Source organism: Hypomesus transpacificus, chromosome 16 (assembly GCF_021917145.1).
Source record: "Hypomesus transpacificus isolate Combined female chromosome 16, fHypTra1, whole genome shotgun sequence".
Classification (NCBI taxonomy): domain Eukaryota; kingdom Metazoa; phylum Chordata; class Actinopteri; order Osmeriformes; family Osmeridae; genus Hypomesus; species Hypomesus transpacificus.
The window spans coordinates 354,215-376,064 of record NC_061075.1 but is presented as its reverse complement, the minus strand read 5'-3'; the positions used below and the strand labels follow the sequence as shown (position 1 = coordinate 376,064).

At 48.0% G+C, this 21,850-nt stretch overlaps 5 protein-coding genes across 11 annotated transcripts in view; 2 read left to right on the top strand and 3 right to left on the bottom strand.

Moving 5' to 3' along the window:
* Positions 1 to 76: 76 nt before the first annotated feature.
* dtymk (deoxythymidylate kinase (thymidylate kinase)) lies at positions 77 to 1,901 on the top strand. Its single transcript, XM_047037164.1, has 5 exons — positions 77 to 370; positions 579 to 687; positions 898 to 988; positions 1,199 to 1,396; positions 1,524 to 1,901. Exons 1-5 carry the CDS (start codon positions 241 to 243, stop codon positions 1,632 to 1,634), a joined length of 639 nt encoding a protein of 212 aa, XP_046893120.1. The 5' UTR covers positions 77 to 240; the 3' UTR covers positions 1,635 to 1,901.
* On the bottom strand, positions 1,813 to 6,130 carry atg4b (autophagy related 4B, cysteine peptidase). Of its 3 annotated transcripts, XM_047037162.1 has the most exons (13): positions 6,024 to 6,130; positions 5,201 to 5,302; positions 4,970 to 5,041; positions 4,777 to 4,875; positions 4,452 to 4,553; positions 4,301 to 4,373; positions 4,147 to 4,226; positions 3,802 to 4,001; positions 3,587 to 3,665; positions 3,319 to 3,464; positions 3,116 to 3,172; positions 2,615 to 2,708; positions 1,813 to 2,525 (listed from the first exon to the last, which is right to left on the bottom strand). In XM_047037162.1, exons 1-13 carry the CDS (start codon positions 6,031 to 6,033, stop codon positions 2,452 to 2,454), a joined length of 1,188 nt encoding a protein of 395 aa, XP_046893118.1. In that variant the 5' UTR covers positions 6,034 to 6,130; the 3' UTR covers positions 1,813 to 2,451. The 3 variants fall into 3 exon arrangements, with proteins under 3 accessions (XP_046893118.1, XP_046893116.1, XP_046893119.1); XM_047037160.1 differs by having other exon boundaries at positions 4,301 to 4,553; XM_047037163.1 differs by lacking the exon at positions 6,024 to 6,130 and having other exon boundaries at positions 5,201 to 5,312.
* A 433-nt stretch (positions 6,131 to 6,563) lies between these two features.
* Positions 6,564 to 13,953, bottom strand: boka (BCL2 family apoptosis regulator BOK a). 5 transcript variants are annotated; one of them, XM_047037101.1, is made up of 5 exons: positions 13,884 to 13,953; positions 12,152 to 12,496; positions 11,837 to 11,965; positions 9,150 to 9,373; positions 6,564 to 7,596 (listed from the first exon to the last, which is right to left on the bottom strand). In XM_047037101.1, the coding sequence occupies exons 2-5, from the start codon at positions 12,393 to 12,395 to the stop codon at positions 7,471 to 7,473; spliced, it is 723 nt and encodes a 240-aa protein (XP_046893057.1). In that variant the 5' UTR covers positions 12,396 to 12,496; positions 13,884 to 13,953; the 3' UTR covers positions 6,564 to 7,470. The 5 variants fall into 5 exon arrangements, with proteins under 5 accessions (XP_046893057.1, XP_046893056.1, XP_046893054.1 ...); XM_047037100.1 differs by lacking the exon at positions 13,884 to 13,953 and adding an exon at positions 12,786 to 13,126; XM_047037098.1 differs by lacking the exon at positions 13,884 to 13,953 and adding an exon at positions 12,791 to 13,126.
* Positions 13,954 to 15,154: 1,201 nt separating this feature from the next.
* On the top strand, positions 15,155 to 20,835 carry stk25a (serine/threonine kinase 25a). Its single transcript, XM_047037296.1, has 11 exons — positions 15,155 to 15,190; positions 16,413 to 16,634; positions 16,961 to 17,017; positions 17,128 to 17,236; positions 17,751 to 17,908; positions 18,031 to 18,216; positions 18,534 to 18,679; positions 18,952 to 19,060; positions 19,236 to 19,310; positions 19,386 to 19,510; positions 19,633 to 20,835. Exons 1-11 carry the CDS (start codon positions 15,155 to 15,157, stop codon positions 19,670 to 19,672), a joined length of 1,263 nt encoding a protein of 420 aa, XP_046893252.1. The 3' UTR covers positions 19,673 to 20,835.
* Positions 20,836 to 21,523: 688 nt separating this feature from the next.
* farp2 (FERM, RhoGEF and pleckstrin domain protein 2) overlaps positions 21,524 to 21,850 on the bottom strand; it is a 26,200-nt gene continuing 25,873 nt past the window's right edge. Inside the window, exon 24 of the mRNA XM_047037295.1 lies at positions 21,524 to 21,590. Coding sequence (XP_046893251.1) covers positions 21,524 to 21,590 — 67 coding nt within the window. The remainder of the gene's footprint in view (positions 21,591 to 21,850) is intronic.

Here is a 21,850-nt window from a genome sequence, read left to right as displayed (position 1 = left end):
AATTATTATTAAAATATCCAAAGTAGATTATGTTGAAAGGTCAGACTTACCTTTATTTTGAAAAAGAACAAACCGGAAGAGGATGTGATTTTTCGTGATGTTGACATTTGTGCAAAAAGAGCGGGTTTCTGCTGAGCAACCTCAGTGCTCTAAAACCTGAACAGAAGCAGGAATCAGATTTTCCAGTAGTTAATTCCATATTTCATTTTATCTGTATTAATTTGCAAGCTTGTAAGAACAATGACATGCAGAAGAGGTGCTCTAATTGTGCTGGAAGGAGTGGACAAAGCTGGAAAAACAACCCAATGTAACAAGCTAGTTCAAGCACTACAACTATGTGGTCGACCGGCGGAGATGATGAGATTTCCAGGTAAAGGTTTGCCTGAACCACCTTCATATCACTTTACACCTTCTAATTAGTAACCGACAGTTGTGCTCGAGGAAGGTCTCGAAATGTTGTGCACAAATGTATTGAATATTTGATGTGAAAGGGGGAGCACGAAGGGACACGTACTAAAGCTCTCGCTAGCTTGTTTTAGCAGAAGTTTCGGTGCTATTGTCATAGTTTGTATTACCAGATCGATCAACAAAGATTGGACAGCTGATCAACGCTTACCTTGAAAATAAAAGCAATCTCGAGGACCACACGGTGCACTTGTTGTTTTCGGCCAACCGCTGGGAACAAGTGTAAGTGTAAACGTGGCAAATACAATCCTTTCTACTCATATTTAATGTAACTATATCCCTCATTAATATTGAACTATATCCCTCATTAATATGTTTATATACTCAAAAATGCAAAGCTTCCTGCATGAGGAGGCTAAGCTGCTACCAGGCTAACTCGTTCAATGATGATGAGTCGTGATGTCACATAATGAGCATGCTCTTCGTCACCAGGCCGCTGATTAAGGAGAAGCTGGCTCAGGGCATCAGTCTGGTTGTGGATCGGTACGCCTTCTCTGGGGTGGCTTTCACCAGCGCCAAGCCTGTGAGTGGGGCCGCAGCGTTATCTCTTACTGTAGATGAATAAAATCTATAATTTTGTTGCTCTGAAACTCCGTCAGAGTTAGACTCCTCCTTTCCCTAACAAATCAGGACATGTGTGTACTTGTTACAAATGGAATTTAAACTTGTATGAAAATTGACCAAAGATGTGTGGGAAAGTGTTGAGTGACCCTGTTTTATTGTGTCACTATAGGGGTTCAGTTTAGACTGGTGTACGAATCCTGACGTGGGTCTTCCCAAGCCCGACCTGGTGATGTTCCTGCAGCTGAACCCCAGCGACGCGGCACTGCGGGGCCAGTTTGGGTCGGAGCGCTATGAGACCAGCGTCTTCCAGAGAGCGGTGCAGCAGAAGTTTGACCAGCTGATGAAGGATCCTTCGGTTAACTGGCAGGTAGGAAACACAATCTCTCTTGCCTTTGACACACATAAGATGTTCAAAGTAAAAAATTAATTCTAAGTGTTAATTTCTCAAGTTGATGTGCTGTTGATTAAGTCCTGATGTGTTTGTGCCTCTACAGGTGATTGATGCAGCCCAGAGTATTGAGGCTGTCCACTCAGACATCAAGACCCACAGCATAAGTGCAATCAATGCAGCAGAGATTCAGCCTATCGGTGAGCTGTGGAAATGAACCTGGACCAATCACAGCCACCTGTTTTTCTTTAAGTGACAAATTAATGAATCTGCTGAAGACTCTATTCTAGTCCTGATCTGTGACAGGAAAGACAGCGTTAAAGACTTGACTACAGCCCTGGTATCGTGAAGTGAAACCAGGACCCAGACAGTTGAAAAGAGCCACAGACAAATACTATGCGTGATTTAATTTTATTTTTACTATTACCATTCCTTAGATCGATTTAATCTTTTTACATTACGTAAATAAATAATCTTAAAATGATGAACTAGTGTACATATTTTAGACATGACAAGTGCCTTCTGCTTGAGATAATACAAGTTATTGTACTTGGTTTGAAAAGGTAAAGGTTGCTTGTTACATCAGTTGATAAAGATTGAAGATATCGTTCACTTACTGTATAAGCCAGGAGGCGTAGCAGTAAGCCAGTATGCATCGCTATCTAACCAAGTTCTTGACAAAACACCATCAACATGTTGCAATTCTGCTTTGGGGGTACAGGGAAAGGCACAATATATCACTTTAAAATAAACATTTAAAGTGTTAAGACTCAAAAGAAAATCATGGAAACGCGTTATGTGACGATGTGCATATTGAATGAGTCCTGTGCCCTGGCTGTCACGGGCCTCATCAGGATCTCTCCTGGCAGGACTGCGGGCCGGGCGTGGCGGTTTCCAAGGACGCTGTGAAACACGACAACTGAACGCCATTCTGGAGCCAAACTGAGCGGCGAGGTCACCAGTTCCACTTCCCTTTTGATGCAGAGATCCTCCGTGTTCCACCAGGAGAGCAAACCGTAGTCCTACCCTCGTTTTCAGAGAGACAAAATCTCAAACTCCTCGTCCTCGGAGTCAAAAAACCTCTCCAGCCGGCCTGACTCTGAGAAATCTAGGAGCAGAGAGGGGAAATATGAACTGGATTGGCATCAATCAATGACTGAGGTTATTTGACCAGGAGTGAGGTTGGGGTTATCTTACCAGGAGTGAGGTTGAGCACATCCAGCGCGGTGAGGTGAGATGGTTGACTGTTTATCAGCTCAAACATGGGTAGACCTCCTCCTCTGCAGGACAGCTGGGGAAGGAAGGAGAGTTAGTGCTCTCATACCTCATTATACCTCAGGGTCAGTGTTCTTATACCTCATTAGACCTCAGGGTCACTGCTGTCATACCTCATTCTACCTCAGGGTCACTGCTGTCATACCTCATTCTACCTCAGGGTCACTGCTGTCATACCTCATTAGACCTCAGGGTCACTGCTGTCATACCTCATTAGACCTCAGGGTCACTGCTGTCATACCTCATTATACTACAGGGTCACTGCTGTCATACCTCATTACACCTCAGTGCTCAAACTCTATTCTATTCTCTCTATAGTATCTATTTACTATTAGTCAGTTTAGGCAACAGCCTGTTAACAGGCTAAATTGAAAATGTAAATAAGTGTAAATGTAATCCAAACGTAACCCTGACCAAACTTACCCTCCTGATGCGCATGCACCAGTCATCAAAGTCGTCCTCCGTTCTGCAGAAGAAACCCTGGTGAACAGCAGAAACAGGATCAGAGTCTGATCACGTGTGAAGTACCTGGAGGTTCATCTCCTTACAACACCTGGAGGTTCATCTCTTTATAACACCTGGCTTTCTAATCATTCCCATCATGCCCTGCTCCCATCCTGACCTACCGCTGCGATGGAAGGGTCCAGCTCACAGATGTGCATGCGGCAGGGCGGGTGCTGGCAGTGGTAGCTGTCGTCCGGGACCTGCCCATCCCCACAGGGCTCCACTGCAGGCTGGGTGGTGTGGGGGTCCAAGTAGATCAGCTCCTCCCCTGCAGGAGGGTCAGGACATTAGAACAAACTGACCCAAACAAACCCTTCAGATGAATCAGTGAGCTTATTAGGCAGGGTTTAATGTTGTTATGTGTGTGTGGCTAATTGACTCTGAACGTACCTACATAGCCGATGAAGTAATGGGCACTGTTTGGTTTCCCACCGATAACCCCCAAGGATTGAGGCAGCATGAAGCATTGCTGTGCACAAAAAGGAGGGTGATCGACACCAGTTTATAGTGGGCAAATAAAGGAGTGCTCCATTCCTCTCTCTATTGCTCTCCCTCCCTGCCTGTATCACTTTCTCCCTTTCCCTCGCTTTTTCCGTCCATCTCACCTTCAGGGTCTCTATATAGGCCTCGTTGATGTCCGTCAGACCGAGGCGCAGGGGAATCAGCAGCACCAGGGGCTTCCAGAGAGCCGTCTCCTCCTCGGCCAGGGCACACGCCCCCTCCAGCCTCCCGTTCAGCTCCCCTCCTCCCCCTGGCTCTGCACACGCTGCTCCCCCAAAGTCCAGCCACGGCATACACAACCGCTCTGGAAGACGGGGGTTTTGAGGAGAAGTGGAAGAAGTGAGGGAAGGCATTTGACAAATCCTTTTATTTTCCCTTATTGCAAACTGACACAAGTCTTAGTTTCCAAAGTGACAGTACCACCCCCAGGGCCTGACTGGTGTACTTACTGATCTCCTCGATCACCACTGTGTTGTCCATCGCTACATGTACAGCCAGCCCGCTCCACGTGTCAAAAACTGCCAGTTTCCTGAGGACAACAAGCTAAGGGGGTGAGCTTTCTATCAAACGATCAACATGAACAACATTAAGGGCTGGACTTACTTGAGGACCTGTGCCACAGTGTTGGGTCCGTACCACTGGCCTATAGACTTCCCCTCTCCGACCCCCATCTGGGCTGCAACAGGGAAACAGGACAGCCTGTTATCACCACACCTACTCACATACGTCAGCCATGACCAAGACACCTGTTTACCAATCTGATGAAGGGAATAGTAGCTGTCCTTCTTGTCGATGAAAGCGTTGAGGATGCTGACATACTCCTCTCTCTGCTGCTGTCCCCTCACCCACCTCCAGTCTGCAACCCAAACATCCCTGTGTTAGACCTGCGGCTGTTCCCTTGTATGGCATACTGACACACTGCAGCACAGTCAGGGATCCGTACCAGGAAGTACTTGCAGTCTCTAGGCATAGAAAGGTGCTGGGGTGACAGATCAACTTGTTGATCTGGATTGTTTTATAGCTTAATTGCATTTGATATGGGTATTATTTTTAAATGTTGATTAAAAAACCGTCACTACCTCTGCCTAAATGCCTGCAAATCAGAGCCTCCCCAAGGATCATCTGGCCGCACCGCAGCATACAGCCCCAGCCAGTGTCCGACGTGGGACCTGTTCCTCCTGCAACATATTCAGGTCCTCAGCTAACGTTTAAACACAGACTAAGGTTGAATGTTTCTCTAAACAAAAAAGTTTACCGTCCAAGCTTACTCACCGATGGGAGGGAAGTTTTTCCTGTACGTGAGCCAAAGTCGCGATGTAACATCACACAAAATATCATATTTTTCTGAATCGAGAAAAAGCAGTTGTTATAAACCGACCAGATCTGTACAGTAGGTTTTGAAGAGCTATCCATTTCGGCTCATGAATGGATGAGGTATATCAACACAGGTGAGTCACGCACGTGGAGGGACATTGTGACAGTTTGTCTGGTGCGACCCCCTACCTGTCAGCGCGTTGAACTGTTTCCCTAAGATCCACACTGGCTCTGAGGTCTCTGGGAAATCTTCAAACTCTCCAAAGCGAAGTGTGTCGTACGTGAGGGTAGCTGAAAACATAAGTAACCATGTATCAGCGTGCTGGCTAATCGGCTGATAGCGCTTGCTCTGTGGGCTGAATGACGGCAAAAATATCGCTATTTAAAAGCCTGTTCGTCCACTTCCAGTTACTGCAGCGATTCGGTGACAGATGACACTGACTGATGTGATGACAATCAAATATATGGGCGTAGGGCGGGACAGCTATCAAGGACAGATAAGGCTAACTACTTAGATTCGAAACAGTTAGCCACCCGACAAGAATGAAATACTATCGTTCAAGAAGTCATCATCAACGTTTATTTATTCTCATGGCAAAGCAAGCCGACTTGTGCTCACGTTAGACCAATGCTGTCACTAGCTAGGGCTAGTGTTTATGGTTTTGTAAACCGAGGTAGCCTGGGTACGTGGAGTTTTCGTCCTTGATCCATGCCAATCCTATACTTTCTACGATTGGAATAGTCCAAATGAGGACAACTCCACCCGTCGGGGAGGCCACCGATAATGAAAGGTGTCACCCAGAATGAGAGGATAGCAACTGCTAGCTAACGCGCTAGCTAGCAGACTGTCTAGCTTAAAGTCTGGCCGTCCTCATAATATAACAAAAGCATAAAGAACCTAACTGATTGCAGGAAACAGCACGGTATACTATCCATAGTAACATTTTGTAGGTCACTAAAATAGCAGAATATTTAACCAGTTCTGCCCAAGCTAGTCAGCTAGTCATCCTACCTGCATCCATCCCGACAGATTTCCACCCTAACTTGTTTGTTGTACAGCGTTACTATTGTTTGGCCAATAGGAAAACCGTAGGGTCCGTGAAAATGCTGTGCGGAGGCGGGATTTTGTTTTTTGTATCCAATAGAATCATCTGTTTTGGGCGAAGACACTTTTTTTTGGTCAAGACAGGCAATATGTATTTGTAAATCTGTACGTGGAGATCGTTGCGCTCTTAGCAATGCTGCATCTGAAACTCGTTGTTGAGATCAGCGATGTGAGCAGGCCCATCCGGGATCGACAAGAACCAGAGACATTTCATCCAACGTGTCATGTGTCCCGTGACTGCTTGTTTACCTTCACAAGAGGGTTGCTCAATAACTGCTACCAAATAATAGCTCAAAATAAACTATTTAATCTTGTGCTCTGTAAATTATGACGATGCTACATGGAATACCCAGTAGCTCTTTCAATTTGATTAAAAATTTGATTTAGTTTTGTAAATACCACCGTCTGAATCATTTGAGTTTCGTGACTTATTAACTGAAAATATGAAAGCGTTTAAGTCGTTTATTTCTAGAGGAGACACTGTGCTGCATGCCAAACATCAGGTGTAGGTATTAACATACATTTTATTAATAATAAAAACAAAGACAAAATAACGATAAAGAACGTGACATTGTTTAGTTGCTAATTGTACAAAAGGTCAAAGTCTCGCTGACACGTCCTCACACAAAAAATGTCTGTCTAACTTTCTTCTCTCGCTCACACACACTCACACGATCTGTGCAATTTACATTTGCAGTGTTGGATTGTAATACTTTGTACTGGCTTATAATAGACCACCCAATGAAAAATAGTTCGCTCGGTTCATTCTGATCTACAAACACAAGGGGGCAGCAGATCTCTTTCCCAAACTGGATCTCATTCATTTGAAATTATTCACCAGTTATTTGTTCACCAGTAATGATATTCTTTAACTTTAATTTTCTCACATTAGAATATTGTCCATGGGGCATTACTCCTGTAACTCTGAATGACTCAAATACTCACTCTCTCAGGACTCTTGCAAAGGAGTCAAATACCTTGATGACATTTGAACTGGAATGCATGTGACTGAACTGTATCATGGAAGCTACATGCACAGGTGAGAGGGTGGTGGTCCTACAGGTGAGAGGGTGGTGGTCCTACAGGTGAGAGGGTGGTGGTCCTACAGGTGAGAGGGTGGTGGTCCTACAGGTGAGAAGGTGGTGGTCCTACAGGTGAGAGGGTGGTGGTCCTACAGGTGAGAGGGTGGTGGTCCTACAGGTGAGAGGGTGGTGGTCCTACAGGTGAGTGGGGATCTCGGAGGCTCAGTGCAAACTCAAGCAGGCGTAAACACAGCCGTGGTTGGCTGAGAGGAGGCAGGGGGCGGTCCTCAGCTGGATAGGGGGGAGACAGTCCTTGGAGTGGCCACACCCCCTTATTTGTCCCGCAGCAGATAGAAAACCACAGCCTGCAGGTAGTGTCCACATACGCATGCCGCTGACACCAGCCAATGGGACCGGAAGCTGGAGTCTGTGTTCACCACACATTTGGTCACGTCAGCCTGTTGGAGGAGAGGGAGGGCTGCTTTAGATAGAGGCTACCACCTACAAGCTGCTGGAACTATTAAAGATTTTTCATTTAGCGGAAGCTTTCATCCAAAGCGAAGTGAACCAGTGTTAGTGTATATATGTGTGATACATTATGTACAGGCCTGTGTATTTCTGGTATTCTGTGTATTTGTACATTTCTCCCAGTTCCTCTTCTTGCCTTCTGCAAAGCCACAATTTCCCATTGGGGATCAATAAAATACCTACTGTTACCATTATACTGTCACAGATGTCTGAAGACATGTTTGTAATACTGGCTCACCATAGCATGTTGTGTCGCGCAAAAGCCTTCTGACTGTCATCAAACTACTGAACAGTTTTCATTGGTGGTTTTGTAGTTTAGGGGCTTGAACTTTGAGTTTTAAATAACTTTCAAATCATCTGACAAACCCCTGGGAAAATGTAGTGAGCGGAAACACAAAGTGACTGTCTTGATTTTGTTTCACAGCCAAAGCTAACACTGTAATCTTAACACATTTCAGCATTCCGCTTTTAACAATTGGCCAAAGGTTCTCAAAGGCAATAAAACAGCTGAATATCAACAAAGACACAGCCGTCAAGTTCCACCTCAGGTTCAACGTCTGTAATCACAAATCCACACAAACAGCCATTTAGAGAAATAGGCACCTCATTCTCCCCCTTGTGCTGAGTTATACAACGTATTATCTTCCATTTTGTAACGCCCCACTTATCCAGAAGAGTTCACTGGCTCAGAAGCGGCTCCAGCCACAGGCAGCCCTGAGGGACACGCTTGGTCTAACTGGCTGCTGCAACACACCGCTTCAGACAACCTCAGTCTTGGTTCTCTCTGAAGACCAGCCACCAGGGCAGAACCCAGACCCCGACAGAGGCACTATGCCAGACCCAGCCCCAGTTCTGTTGGTGCACCACTTAAATACTAATTTAACTCATAACTAAGTAATCTCACTTTGATGTAATTCGTGTTCTTCATGTTCTTCAGCAGTACTAGCATAGAGAGGGTGTCCTATGTATGCACAGTATCTCACAACCACAGAACCACCAAACCGTGTCTTCCATCATCATACGTCAATCTGTCTGTCTCTGCTTAAAGAGCACAGTCCCTCCAAACAGAGAAGTAACCCTGTCCTAGACACCTGATTCAACCAGCTCCCCTACTGGGCATGTGTTACTTTCAGCATTGTTGCATAAGAGCAGTGTAAATCCTGTCTGCTCAGTAGTCCTCCCTTCACAGCATAATACGCATACCAAGGACTTAACCTGCCAGACCATGAATGGAGACAAGTCAAACACCCCACCCCACACCCCCCTCTATGCAGCCTGTGCACCTCCATGGGTATCTAACCAGAAACACCACCTTGAGTATCTAGCCAGAAACACCACCTTGGGTATCTAACCAGAAACACCACTGATGTTGGATGGTGACTGGGCCTTATTGCGTGTCTCTGCAGTCTCTGGGGTGGAGCTAAGTGGCGGAGCATAGAGCACTCGACTGCAGATAAAGAGATCAAGGTTTGAATTTCTCCACCTTTGGATAAAAGCATCTGCTGATTATGTAAACATGTTGTGATTGTTCCTGTGGTCGCACCCAGCCCCCTCTCCTCTTGAGCCAGGTCACCAAGCTCTTGCGGACAAACTCTCCCATGCAGTCCACGATGGTGTGCACCATGGCAGGGTGGCCGTGACGCACGCAGTCCACTGCCAGCGCCCCCGCTACAGCATACAGAGACACCACCTTCCCCCACGTCACACCTGGTAGGGAGGGAGGGAGGGACGGGATGGAGAAGAGGAGAGTGGGAAGAGAGGTGAAGAGATGGCAGGATATACTGACCCTCAAAAACAAACCCTCTTAAAAACCACACACACCACACTGGTACTGTAAACACAAGTTCTTGTTAACCTAAAACTCAACCTCTCGGCTTGATACCAGACAAAGAGGGATTAAATAAAGAGGAAGAAAGAGCTGCTGATCATGTGGTTTGTGTGCAGGCCTGTGAGGAGTGAGGCCTTAGCAGGGCTGTGAGGAGTGAGGCCTCAGCAGGGCTGAGGAGTGAGGCCTCAGCAGGGCTGTGAGGAGTGAGGCCTCAGCAGGGCTGTGAGGAGTGAGGCCTCAGCAGGCCTGTGAGGAGTGAGGCCTCAGCAGAGCTGTGAGGAGTGAGGCCTCAGCAGGGCTGAGGAGTGAGGCCTCAGCAGGGCTGTGAGGAGTGAGGCCTCAGCAGGGCTGTGAGGAGTGAGGCCTCAGCAGGGCTGTGAGGAGTGAGGAGTGAGGCCTCAGCAGGGCTGTGAGGAGTGAGGCCTCAGCAGGGCTGTGAGGAGTGAGGCCTTAGCAGGGCTGTGAGGAGTAAGGCCTCAGCAGGGCTGTGAGGAGTGAGGCCTTAGCAGGGCTGTGAGGAGTGAGGCCTTAGCAGGGCTGTGAGGAGTGAGGCCTCAGCAGGGCTGTGAGGAGTGAGGCCTTAGCAGGGCTGTGAGGAGTGAGGCCTCAGCAGGGCTGTGAGGAGTGAGGAGTGAGGCCTCAGCAGGGCTTGTGAGGACACTGGGGGCTCTCTTCCCCTGCCAGAAACTTTCTGGTTTAAACTGGGACAAAGACGTTTTATAACCACAGAACAAACCCAGGGCATTCGACCGCCGTGCCTGTCTCACCCCCCACCTCCCCCAGGAACAGCTTGGGTTTGCCTGTCTCACCCCCCACCTCCCCCAGGAACAGCTTGGGTTTGCCTGTCAGGGTGGGATTCATTATTTCTTAGTAGCCTCGACAACAGATATTCATCAAACCTAATCCTCATGTTTTAAATTGGGATTTTCTCTGCTTACCCATTTATGGTGCAGGGAGAAGATTCAAGCTGGTGTTTGACACTTCCAGGTCTCAGTGAGTATCATCACCATGTGTCTTGTAGAAAGAGCAGCATAGTGGAGACTTCTGTCTCTCTGAACAGCAAATCCCTTTTTAAGCTCTCTAAGGCTGCTTCCCAGTCTGACCTGACCAGGTCAGTGACCGCAAAATAAGACTGGCCTGGTCCCCTCTAAAACCTACATCTGAGATCAATCACAAATATAAAACATATAAAGTCTGTTTTTATGTTTGTAAAACGTATGTGCTTTATCCCTGACCTATCATGTTTTAACAGCAGATCAGAGTCGAGGAGAGCCATAGCTGCTGAAGGAAACTGTGTTCCCTGTCCAGGGCCTGCCAGCCTCTAATCTGGCTGCCCAGGGCTTCCTCTGGGGACGGGCAGGCTGCATGGCTGACAGGCCTGCCAGCCTCTAATCTGGCTGCCCAGGGCTTCCTCTGGGGACGGGCAGGCTGCACGGCTGACAGGCCTCACGTTAAGTAGCCTTGCGTGAGGGTTCAAATGTCGGATGTAAACATTATTAAACAAGTATTTACCAATATAACAACTCCTCAAACCCAATCTGACATTGTTAAAGTTGGGGGATTTTGTCTGGTTCGGTAGAAGTTTGGGAAAGATTGAACGCTGGCTTCTGTCTGTCAGATGACATGTTGAGTGATAGTCTGAGTTTGAAACATGACTTGAGTTTCACCTTGCTGTTCAACACTATATCAACCACAAAGGTTTTTCCCTACAAACATAACTCCAAATCCAGTTTCCAAACACAAACAGAAAGAGATCTAAACCTGGCCAGTGGCACGCCTTAGCGTCGTTCTGTCAGTCACTTCAGTAGAAAGGCTTTGTAATCCCTGAGGAAAAAAGGCTGGTTATACTGAAGTTGCTGGGTGAGCTGAAGGGAGGGGCCCTGAAAACTCTCACATGGCCACATTCTAGCCTAATATGGAATATTACTCTCCACCCTGGCAGGCAGGAGACCTGCAGCAGAAACACTGCCTGAATCTGATCCTAGACTGTTTATTTTACAAAGTGCTGCAAGGGCTCTCTCTCAGTGTTTTGCTCTAAAAATGGTCTATTTTTACCATCACTCTCAGGTCTTCTATAAATCAGTTAGAAGAGAGCCATAAAAACAGAAACAAGACTGTTTATTACTGCATAAAATGAGTCAAGCTTCTCCCTTGAATCCCCATTTGTTGCGTTTAGATTGTTTCACTGATAGTAAGTTCAAAAGTTCAGCTCCTTTCTCTCCAAAACACCACTAGGCCTACCGCCATCCCCACCTTCCATTAACCTGGTGCTGGTCTGCCAAAAAACGGCCCGCAAATACCTCAGTGTCCAATAAATTGAACTCTCTGAAAGCAGATCTTACCTGTGGAGAAAATGTCAGCAGCCACTGCCAGGAAGGCGTCCGACACCACGCTCTCAGACGCCACCGTGATGTTCAACTGGCGGGCTACATTTCGGTAAATGTTGGGCCGGAGGTATTCCAACTCGTCACCTGGGAGACAACACAACATGGGCAAGATTCATACATAGAGGGACCTGCCTCTACCCGCCCCGTCTAATGAGTCAATCAGCGTTCAAATCTGGTCATGAGATTCTGCTGTTACGGTAAAATGAAAACATCATCACGCGAAAAGATGACACATGCCTGGCGTGGAGAAACAGGAACCTCGACACTCACCCAGCCAGAGGAGCACTAAGGACACCTCTCCAAGCGTGCCCCCCGATGCCGACAGTCCGTGCTCAGGCTTTGACCATCCTATTCCCGATCGGTTCAACCGAGAGTGGATGTAGTCCCTGCATAAGGCCTTGGACTGCGACACGAGTTCCTTGTCTGTGGGCGAGCGGTCGAATACTTCCATCACTTCAGCCGCGAACACAGACGAGCGGCGCAACATCTCCATGCCCCTCATTACCGCTGGCATGCACTCAAACGCCGCGCCTCCTAATCAGTCGCCGTGTATGGCGGTCGACTGTCAAAACAAATCTAGCCCTCCTCCCTCTGATGAGAATGTTGAGTATCTTCCTGAAATAGATAACAGAAACAAGAGCTGAGTTCAGACATGCAGATACAAAATAATACAGACCTTTTATGTGCAAGTTAAATAGGTTGCGCATTATTACAGTTTGAAGAGTTAATTTGAACTCCTGTTCCAAACTGTGAGACATTCAATACCGGCTAGTGGATAATAATTGCAACATAATTTCTGACAAAGATCTGGTAGACATAACATTTAGCAAAATAATGAATGAACATGACGAAGTTGCTCTGCCACGTTAGTCAGAGCAGAGGCACAAAGCCACATCAACATTACCCAACCTTGAACCGCTTAACTCCTTGGTGGGAAAATTTGGGTGCGAAGCGGTGTGTGATATTCCAGATCCATCTTGTTGATGTAGCCTACCGCGACTCAATGACAAATGAGGCAACGGAAATTTACTATTTCCCTCTTAATGAACAAAACTTTTGAGGTATTTGGGCCCAGAAACCCAGTACCCAGACGCTGTTTTGACCCTTGAATAATGAATCGTGGGTTAGCGGCCAACCGTCCGGTCAATTCGTCATGCTCTGAAACGCACGGCGCGCTCCGGCAACGTTTCCTTCTATGGACACTCATTCGGGTTAGTCAGCAGGCGGAGATAACGAGCCCTCACATCCACTGATGCCCCGCCTCATCCCCTTCTCTGGTATTCCCTGATGGGGGAACTTTCCCTGTAGAGACTAGATGATTAGTAGTTGCGCAATTGTTCACTTTAACGTGAAATGTCTTGCTTTTCAGGCTGAGTGATATGAGATATTTGACTCGATGACGTGTCGGTGCATCAATGTCCATTCGTCCTGTTCTTAAACGCTAACTTTCGCAGATTTTTAGACGTCCATAGGCTACTTCTAAGTATTTCTACAAATTTATTGTGCAGTCACTTCTGAAGTTGAGTATAAGAACATCAGTTTAAATCACGATCTTGGTCCCCTTGGTAACCATACTAACAGCCTTGCGCATGACATAACTGGAGCCTATACCCTCGATAATGCAATGGCCTGGCTGTAAAATGCATCCAATGGCCCCGCAGCCAAGCTAGTAGTCAAGCACAGATCACAGAGGACAAAAGGGCAAAAAGATAACCACATAAAAGGGCCATTTATCTGCTATAATTTGAGGACAGATATTAATAAACCATAAATAATCCCTTTCTTTTCCCTTCTATAGACGCAGTTCTGGGGGCACGTGCAGCCCTGAAATTGCTTGTATAAAGGGATATACAAATAACATTTGATTTGGTTTGATTGTATTTCCAGCTTGTGGGCCTATTCAGTTCTCCTCAGTGAAGAGGGTTTAATTGTGTTTAGTGACCATTCAGATTCAGTTCATGTAGAATAATATGCTGTCTGTGTTTAAAAACCGTCACAATACCCACGTGCCCCACGCCCACAGGCTGTCAGGGAAAGTCCCCCACGCTTCAGGAGAAGGGAGATCTGTTTGGGCTTGCCCGGGGAACGGCCTCCGCTGCCGCATTCTCCTCCATGATTCCTCTGGTGTCTGGAATTACTGAAGTCATCATTACCCATTACCACATGAAATGCTCCCAGAATTACCGTAACCATCTGATGCTCGAATGTGTTGACACTTGATGCATCGTAATTAATTTTTCAATGTAGGCCTATACATGTTTATGTGAGAAAAGCTCGAGATGTGTAATGGTGTCAAACAAACATCTATGCTTAAATGAACGTTTATATATTTATATTTATTGTGTACTTAATTTACGAATCTGGTTAATAATCATGGAAGATTAATGACATTACTGCAATCTCGGAAACTGTCAATGTACATGATCATGGAAAAAAAAGATTACTCTATTTTCATTTTAGATCCCATTTAGCTAATTTATCACCTTAATCACTCTGCCATAATGTGGGTGGAGTAGCTGCCTGCCTCTTAAATATTGATAGGAGTCTTACATCTCTGACATCTGCTGTCCCCAAGGATCACATTGTTGGGTAGTGACCATATGCTGCTCTGAGTTAACTCAGTCTCGCAGGAGGTGAAACATCTATTTTCTCTGAAGACTTCGCTGGAAAACATCAGTCGGATTGTCTACGGAAGTAGGAACACATTCTCAAGAATATACAGTCTACACTCTCAAGAATATACAGTCTACATTCGGCGGAAAGAGACTCAACCTCAATTCCTCACCAGAAGCGATGGAACATTTCCTGTACACGCGCCAGAACCAGGTAATTGGGTCAGGCGTTACGCACTCCCGGCCAAGCTAAACCAATAAGAGAACTGGCACAGCGGCGCAGAGGGGATCCCTGTAATCCAGAGGGTGACATGAATGTACATGTTTATCTGAAACGAATAATGACAAAAATAAAAAACAAACAGCAATTAATATTGTGAAAAAAAACTAACAAGCCATGAAACTGTATAGAAAAAGACATGGAGCAACTTTGAGGCTCAGTCAGGGCAAAGGTCCATGTAGGGAGGAGCCTCTCATATAACCGAGTCACTGGATGAAAGGGCGTTCTCCGGGTCGTGAGGGCGTGGGCGGCAGGGGCAGCTGCTGGACTCTGTGGCCCCACAGACATTGACTCAACTAATGACACGTTCGATTAGGTAGCAAAGGGCAAAGATCACGTTAGGTCACATTTGTTGTGTTTTAATACTGAACTGTGTTCTACATGTCCAGGACTGCCAGGGTGGTCAGCCCTGGCCCTGTTAGCGCAGGGTGGTCAGCCCTGGCCCTGTTAGCGCAGGGTGGTCAGCCCTGGCCCTGTTAGCCCAGGGTGGTCAGCCCTGGCCCTGTTAGCCCAAGGTGGTCAGCCCTGGCCCTGTTAGCCCAGGGTGGTCAGCCCTGGCCCTGTTAGCCCAGGGTGGTCAGCCCTGGCCCTGTTAGCCCAAGGTGGTCAGCCCTGGCCCTGTTAGCCCAGGGTGGTCAGCCCTGGCCCTGTTAGCCCAAGGTGGTCAGCCCTGGCCCTGTTAGCGCAGGGTGGTCAGCCCTGGCCTTGTTAGCCCAGGGTGGTCAGCCCTGGCCCTGTTAGCGCAGGGTGGTCAGCCCTGGCCTTGTTAGCCCAGGGTGGTCAGCCCTGGCCCTGTTAGCCCAGGGTGGTCAGCCCTGGCCCTGTTAGCGCAGGGTGGTCAGCCCTGGCCTTGTTAGCCCAGGGTGGTCAGCCCTGGCCCTGTTAGTGCAGGGTGGTCAGCCCTGGCCCTGTTAGCGCAGGGTGGTCAGCCCTGGCCTTGTTAGCCCAGGGTGGTCAGCCCTGGCCCTGTTAGCGCAGGGTGGTCAGCCCTGGCCCTGTTAGCCCAGGGTGGTCAGCCCTGGCCCTGTTAGCCCAAGGTGGTCAGCCCTGGCCCTGTTAGCGCAGGGTGGTCAGCCCTGGCCCTGTTAGCCCAGGGTGGTCAGCCCTGGCCCTGTTAGCGCAGGGTGGTCAGCCCTGGCCTCGTTAGCCCAGGGTGGTCAGCCCTGGCCCTGTTAGCCCAGGGTGGTCAGCCCTGGCCCTGTTAGCGCAGGGTGGTCAGCCCTGGCCTTGTTAGCCCAGGGTGGTCAGCCCTGGCCCTGTTAGTGCAGGGTGGTCAGCCCTGGCCCTGTTAGCGCAGGGTGGTCAGCCCTGGCCTTGTTAGCCCAGGGTGGTCAGCCCTGGCCCTGTTAGCGCAGGGTGGTCAGCCCTGGCCCTGTTAGTGCAGGGTGGTCAGCCCTGGCCCTGTAAGCGCAGGGTGGTCAGCCCTGGCCCTGTTACCGCAGCGCAATCCTGTCACAGACAGTCGCCTGTGTTGCTTAGTAACCAAATCTTGTCACTGTCACGTTTTGGTGCAGAGAAAAAATGGGGCAAAAACACTTTCAACAAACAATTACAGCTGAAATGTACTATATTGTATATACATAAATCTACTGTACATAAAACACTGAGATGAACACATAACTTGTGTCTGAGTTCCCAGCTGGACCCAGAGCAGCTGTTCACCAAACTGGAGCGTGTTGGAAAGGGCTCCTTCGGGGAGGTCTACAAGGGTATCAACAGCCTAACTCAGGAGGTGGTGGCCATCAAGATCATCGACCTGGAGGAGGCTGAGGACGAGATCGAGGACATCCAGCAGGAGATCACCATCCTGGGCCAGTGTGACAGCCCTCACGTCACCAAGTACTACGCCTCCTACATCAAGGTACACCCCATCACCTCCTGGAGGAGCGGAGGAGAACCTTCCAGAAACCGGTAGAATGTCAGCACACACGTTTCATAATCTCATTTTACTCAGAGGATGGTACACTGGTAAACTCAGGGGTATAGCTCAATGGTTAAAGCATTTAACTGCAGCTGCATGTTGAGCTTGTGATACTTGCAGGTGCAAATCTGCCTTTTCCTGTACGTTGCTTTAAATAAAAGTGTCTGCTTAACAAGTCCATAATCATGGTAACGCCTGTACATGGTGTATTTGGTGATATTGTTGCATGAGAGGATGGTTGGGTAAAGCAGCTGTTCTGTGTCCAGGGCACCAAGCTGTGGATCATCATGGAGTACCTGGGAGGAGGTTCTGCTCTGGACATGGTACGAAGCATGACTCTCTTCTCTGTCAGGTCAGATTCCAGCACTGTTTAACCTGTGTTCTTGTGGTGTGTGTATATGTGTGTGTATACAATGTGTGTGTGTGTGTGTAGCTGAGGCCGGGGCCCCTGGCGGAGGCCTACATAGCCACCATCGTGAGAGAGATCCTCAGAGGACTGGACTACCTGCACAGTGAGAAGAAGATCCACAGGGACATCAAAGGTCTCTGGAACTTTCCTCACAGCAGCAGCCACGTGCTCCATGCTGGGTTATACACACACAGAAAACTGTTGAATTTATTGGTGAAACTATTTTAAAAAAAGAAACAGAAGAAAAAGGGGGGCAATTTTAACATTTTAATGTTATATATCATGTGTGATGACAGCTAGGCCCCTGCATGTTATATATCATGTGTGATGACAGCTAGGCCCCTGCATGTTATATATCATGTGTAATGACAGTTAGGCCCCTGCATGTTATATATCATGTGTGATGACAGCTAGGCCCCTTGCATGTTATACATCATGTGTAATGACAGTTAGGCCCCTGCATGTTATATATCATGTGTAATGACAGTTAGGCCCCTGCATGTTATATATCATGTGTGATGACAGCTAGGCCCCTTGCATGTTATACATCATGTGTAATGACAGTTAGGCCCCTGCATGTTATATATCATGTGTGATGACAGCTAGGCCCCTGCAGTTTCCACCCTGACTGTGTGACCATGCGGCAGCGGCCAACGTGCTGCTGTCGGAGCAGGGGGACGTGAAGCTGGCAGACTTTGGCGTGGCAGGTCAGCTGACCAGCACCCAGATCAAGAGGAACACGTTCGTGGGCACGCCCTTCTGGATGGCTCCGGAGGTCATCCAGCAGACTGACTATGACTTCAAGGTCAGGAATTCACTTCCTTAATTGGCCAGGTGCTGTAATCGAGGTGTTATTGGGATGAGGGATGAGAGGAGGGATGGGACGAGGAGCATCTTTCACCACAACAAGAATGTTTGACATCTTAGGCTGACATCTGGTCTCTGGGAATCACAGCCATCGAGCTGGCCACAGGGGAGCCCCCCCACTCAGAGCTGCACCCCATGAGAGTGCTCTTCCTCATCCCCAAGAGCCCCGCCCCGTCCCTAAAGGGGGCCCACAGCAGAGCCTTCAGAGACTTTGTGGAGGCTTGCCTCAACAAGGACCCCAGATTCGTGAGTCGTCTGTTTATGTAGGCTGATAACAAGCCTCTTTTGTTTAGACTTATTTGGCACGTGAATGTTACCACAGAAAGTAGATTTATGTCTGGTTGCTGGTTGAAAACCAGACAACTGAATCACCAAATTGCCCCAATGTTGGTTTATTCACTTCACTTGAACCTTGATTTTATGTCGCACTTTCTTAACAACCTATCTCATCGTCCCTTTTGATAAAAGCGTTTGCTGAACATTGATTTCAGATGTAAGCATCTCTCTCCTGTGTGGACAGCGGCCCACAGCTGATCTCAGATGTAAGCGTCTCTCTCCTGCAGCGGCCCACAGCCAAGCAGCTGCTGAAGCACAGGTTCCTGACGCGCTTCACCAAGAAGACGTCCCACCTGACAGAGCTGATCGACAGACACCGCTGCTGGAGGGCACGCGTCCCTGACAACGCCTCCAGCTCCGATGACTCAGACACGTGCGTAGTTAGTCACCATGGTGATCAGTACTGGTGATACAGTACTGATCACCATGGTGACAGTACTGTATCGCTAGCCTATAGACCACCGCAGAACTCATCACAGCCACATTAGGATGTGTTCTGTGCCAAAAGATCAAAGGCAGTGACACTGCCTGTGTGTTCAGATACAAGGCTTCAACTTTGAGAAAGTTCCATGTCTGAAGGTACAGTCCAGAAGGTGGTCCAACACTGATAGTGTAAGTGATAACAGTGAGTGTGTGTTCTTGCAGGGAGGCTGATGGAGGTGAGGGAGATCAAGATCCTACCTGGACGTTCCCCACAGTCAGACAGCGACCCCCCTCCACCCCCAAGCAGAAACACCTGCAACACCCCGAGGAGGTAGATCAGCACCTGCAACACCCAACACAACTCACTTTTACCCTGTTTGGTGAAAATCACTTCCTTTATAATTTGGTACCTGTAGAGTTTTCCTTGGTCTGGCTTAACTAAGCCAACCCAAGATTAGAAAGTATAAAGCTGTCATTGTGCTCATGCCGGCTGTCACCTGTCAAAGGTGAGACCTTCCACAGCAGAAGCAGGGAGACCACCACAGGCAGCGACGTCAGACATCACTCCCATCCTGCACCAGGTAACACCTCCTCACCTGGTCCACCGCACCTTCACCCCCACCTGTTCCTGTGTGACGTGAGGGTGTGTCCTGCAGCTGCAGCAGGGCAGGGCTGGAGGGAGGGGCGTGGAGGAGCTGCAGAAGGCCATCTCCCTGGCTGAAGAATCGTGTCCAGGCATGTCAGACCGCATGCTGGCCCACGTCTTGGAGAGAGTGTGCAGGTGAGAGGGGCTCCAGGTCAAATCCTAACCCTGTTTGAATCTGGCACATTTAGTATTGTCCATTTGGTAAATATCAATTGTCTAGCATTTTCCACACCATTTGTGTGGTCTTCTACATCCAGGTTCTCGTCAAATGGCATCAGGTATGACTTGTCACAGTAAAGGCTGTCCTCACCAGCGCCCCCCTCTGGTAGAGAGCTGTGTGGACAGGATGTCTCCTCCGCTCCGCCCCTCGAGTGATGCTGAACCTTCAGCCCAGACGGCCAGGCCCCCCTCAGACACACAGGCTCAGGACAGCGGTCCTCAGGGAATAATCAACGCTGACCAGATTGCATGACATGATTCTTAATGTTGTCCAGGAAAACGCCACTAGGTGTGATGCAGTGGAGAGTGTGTACGTACAGCAAGACGGCCATCTTTAAGCTGCTCTGAAATCAAGAGACAAATCGAGGAGCTAGAACTGTTTTTATTGTTTCCATTTTATTTGTTACTTTTGATGCAATAACATGAGACTACAAGCAGGCCTCTCTGGGCCTTCAGACTCATTACACAATAAATAGAGTTACACACTGTACAGCAGGGGCCAGGTGTGTGTGTGAGAGAGAGAGACAGAGAGATACGGCAGGAGTCGGGTTTACAGGTGCCCTCTAGAGAGATAGAGGGAGAGAGAGAGAGAGAACATTCCAGTACTCATAAAAATAAAACCCATGTAGTGTGTGTGTGTGTGTGTGTGTGTGTGTTTGTGTGAGAAACATCAGTCATGTCAGTATGTGCTCAGTTAATGAAATACAGCAAGACATAACCGTGTACAGTTCTCCAGTTCCTCCTCGTCTCCAGCCCTGCTCAATCCCCTGGTCCAGACCGCAGGGTTAACACGGCCTGAATCACCTACGTAAAAGTCACTAAAAGAATAAATGGTTTTAATAAAGATAACCCTGATGAACTAATAGCTTGTACCTCTAAACTGTGAGCCCAGCAGACCACATAATAGTATTCATAAGGGCTGTAGCCAGACTTGACATTTTTTGTCCCCCAGAACCAGCGAGACAGGAGACCCAGTGATGCTCCCTCCCCATCTTTCATTGAAAGAGTAACTGGATGCAAATGATGTCTGTGTTTGACCAATGAGAAGAGGTCATGGTTTTAGAGCGGACTGATTGAACGAAGGTATTCATTGTGAATAGAACATCCACAAACACAGGAAGTCCCTAATACAGGAAGTCCCCGACACAGGAAGTCAGCAACAGGAGCAGAAATTTGCTTTCCCCAAATAACTTTGAGGGAAAAATATCCCCAAAACTAATTAGGTTGGACATTTCAGTGAAGAAAAAAAAAAGTAACAAAATGTGGTTGTTCAACAATGGGATACCTTATGCTCCAAAAGTAATAAAAAAGAAAATAAATCTGCCTCAGTGTTGTTAAATAATAATGTTTAAGTCTCAAATTCTAGACGGTTAGAAAGTTCAGTTCACAAAGAAGAAAGCCCAGCTGGTGAAAGCGGTTTTGGTGTTCAGCCTGGGTCCCTTACACGTTTCCTCTTCCTACCTCAGAAACATGGAGACTCCTCTGCCTCGATCCCCACAGCACTGCCCACAGACATGCTACATACTTTGATCAGTGTGGACTGAATCGTCTCAGTATTTCGTAAACATCCAAAACAGAGAAAGTTCCAAACCACCTGAACTCTGTTTCAACATACATGAAGCCCTTCTGAAGATAACTGGGAGTGTCATCACCCAGCTTCACCACCTGACTCCACCCAGCCTCACCACCTGACTCCACCCAGCCTCACCACCTGACTCCACCCAGCTTCACCACCTGACTCCACCCAGCCTCACCACCTGACTCCACCCAGCCTCACCACCTGACTCCACCCAGCCTCACCACCTGACTCCACCCAGCTTCACCACCTGACTCCACCCAGCTTCACCACCTGACTCCACCCTGCCAACACCTTCCCATTCCCTTCATCACAGACTCTCAAAGTCAGGAGACAACAGGAAACAGTCCCCTTCACCCTGGCAGAGGATACAGAGAGTCCTTCAGGAATGATCCACCATCCTCCAGGACACCTGGAGCTCTGCAGGGGAAACAATCCCACCAGCCTCACACTTCTCTGCTAAATCAGATGGATTTACAAAGCATTCCCTCTTTACAAACACTTATCTTATACACTGGAATAATTATTATTTTCAAAACGGATTACCAAAAAATAAACATTTTAAACAACACTGTCCCACAGTAGCATCTAGAGGAAGGTTTGTATGAAATGTAAAAACAAAGACATGAAAACCAACTGCCAGTCTTGTCCAGTCCAGAGTCCTCACTGACCCAACGGCT

Bases quoted from the DNA above. Each gene is read 5' to 3' on its own strand.
- dtymk (XM_047037164.1), top strand. From the start codon at position 241: ATGACATGCAGAAGAGGTGCTCTAATTGTGCTGGAAGGAGTGGACAAA. The intron at 371-578 runs GTAAAGGTTTGC...TTGTATTACCAG, and splicing joins GGAGATGATGAGATTTCCAG to ATCGATCAACAAAGATTGGA. The intron at 1,397-1,523 runs GTAGGAAACACA...GTGCCTCTACAG, and splicing joins ATCCTTCGGTTAACTGGCAG to GTGATTGATGCAGCCCAGAG.
- atg4b (XM_047037160.1), bottom strand. The intron at 4,002-4,146 runs GTAAGTACACCA...CCCGTCTTCCAG, and splicing joins AGTGGTGATCGAGGAGATCA to AGCGGTTGTGTATGCCGTGG. The intron at 3,465-3,586 runs GTACGTTCAGAG...ACCCTCCTGCAG, and splicing joins TTACTTCATCGGCTATGTAG to GGGAGGAGCTGATCTACTTG.
- boka (XM_047037101.1), bottom strand. From the start codon at position 12,395: ATGCCAGCGGTAATGAGGGGCATGGAGATGTTGCGCCGCTCGTCTGTG. The intron at 11,966-12,151 runs GTGAGTGTCGAG...GTTGTCTCCCAG, and splicing joins CTTAGTGCTCCTCTGGCTGG to GTGACGAGTTGGAATACCTC. The intron at 9,374-11,836 runs GTAAGATCTGCT...CCTCCCTACCAG, and splicing joins TGCTGACATTTTCTCCACAG to GTGTGACGTGGGGGAAGGTG.
- stk25a (XM_047037296.1), top strand. From the start codon at position 15,155: ATGTCCAGGACTGCCAGGGTGGTCAGCCCTGGCCCT. The intron at 16,635-16,960 runs GTACACCCCATC...TTCTGTGTCCAG, and splicing joins ACTACGCCTCCTACATCAAG to GGCACCAAGCTGTGGATCAT. The intron at 19,061-19,235 runs GTAGATCAGCAC...CACCTGTCAAAG, and splicing joins ACCTGCAACACCCCGAGGAG to GTGAGACCTTCCACAGCAGA.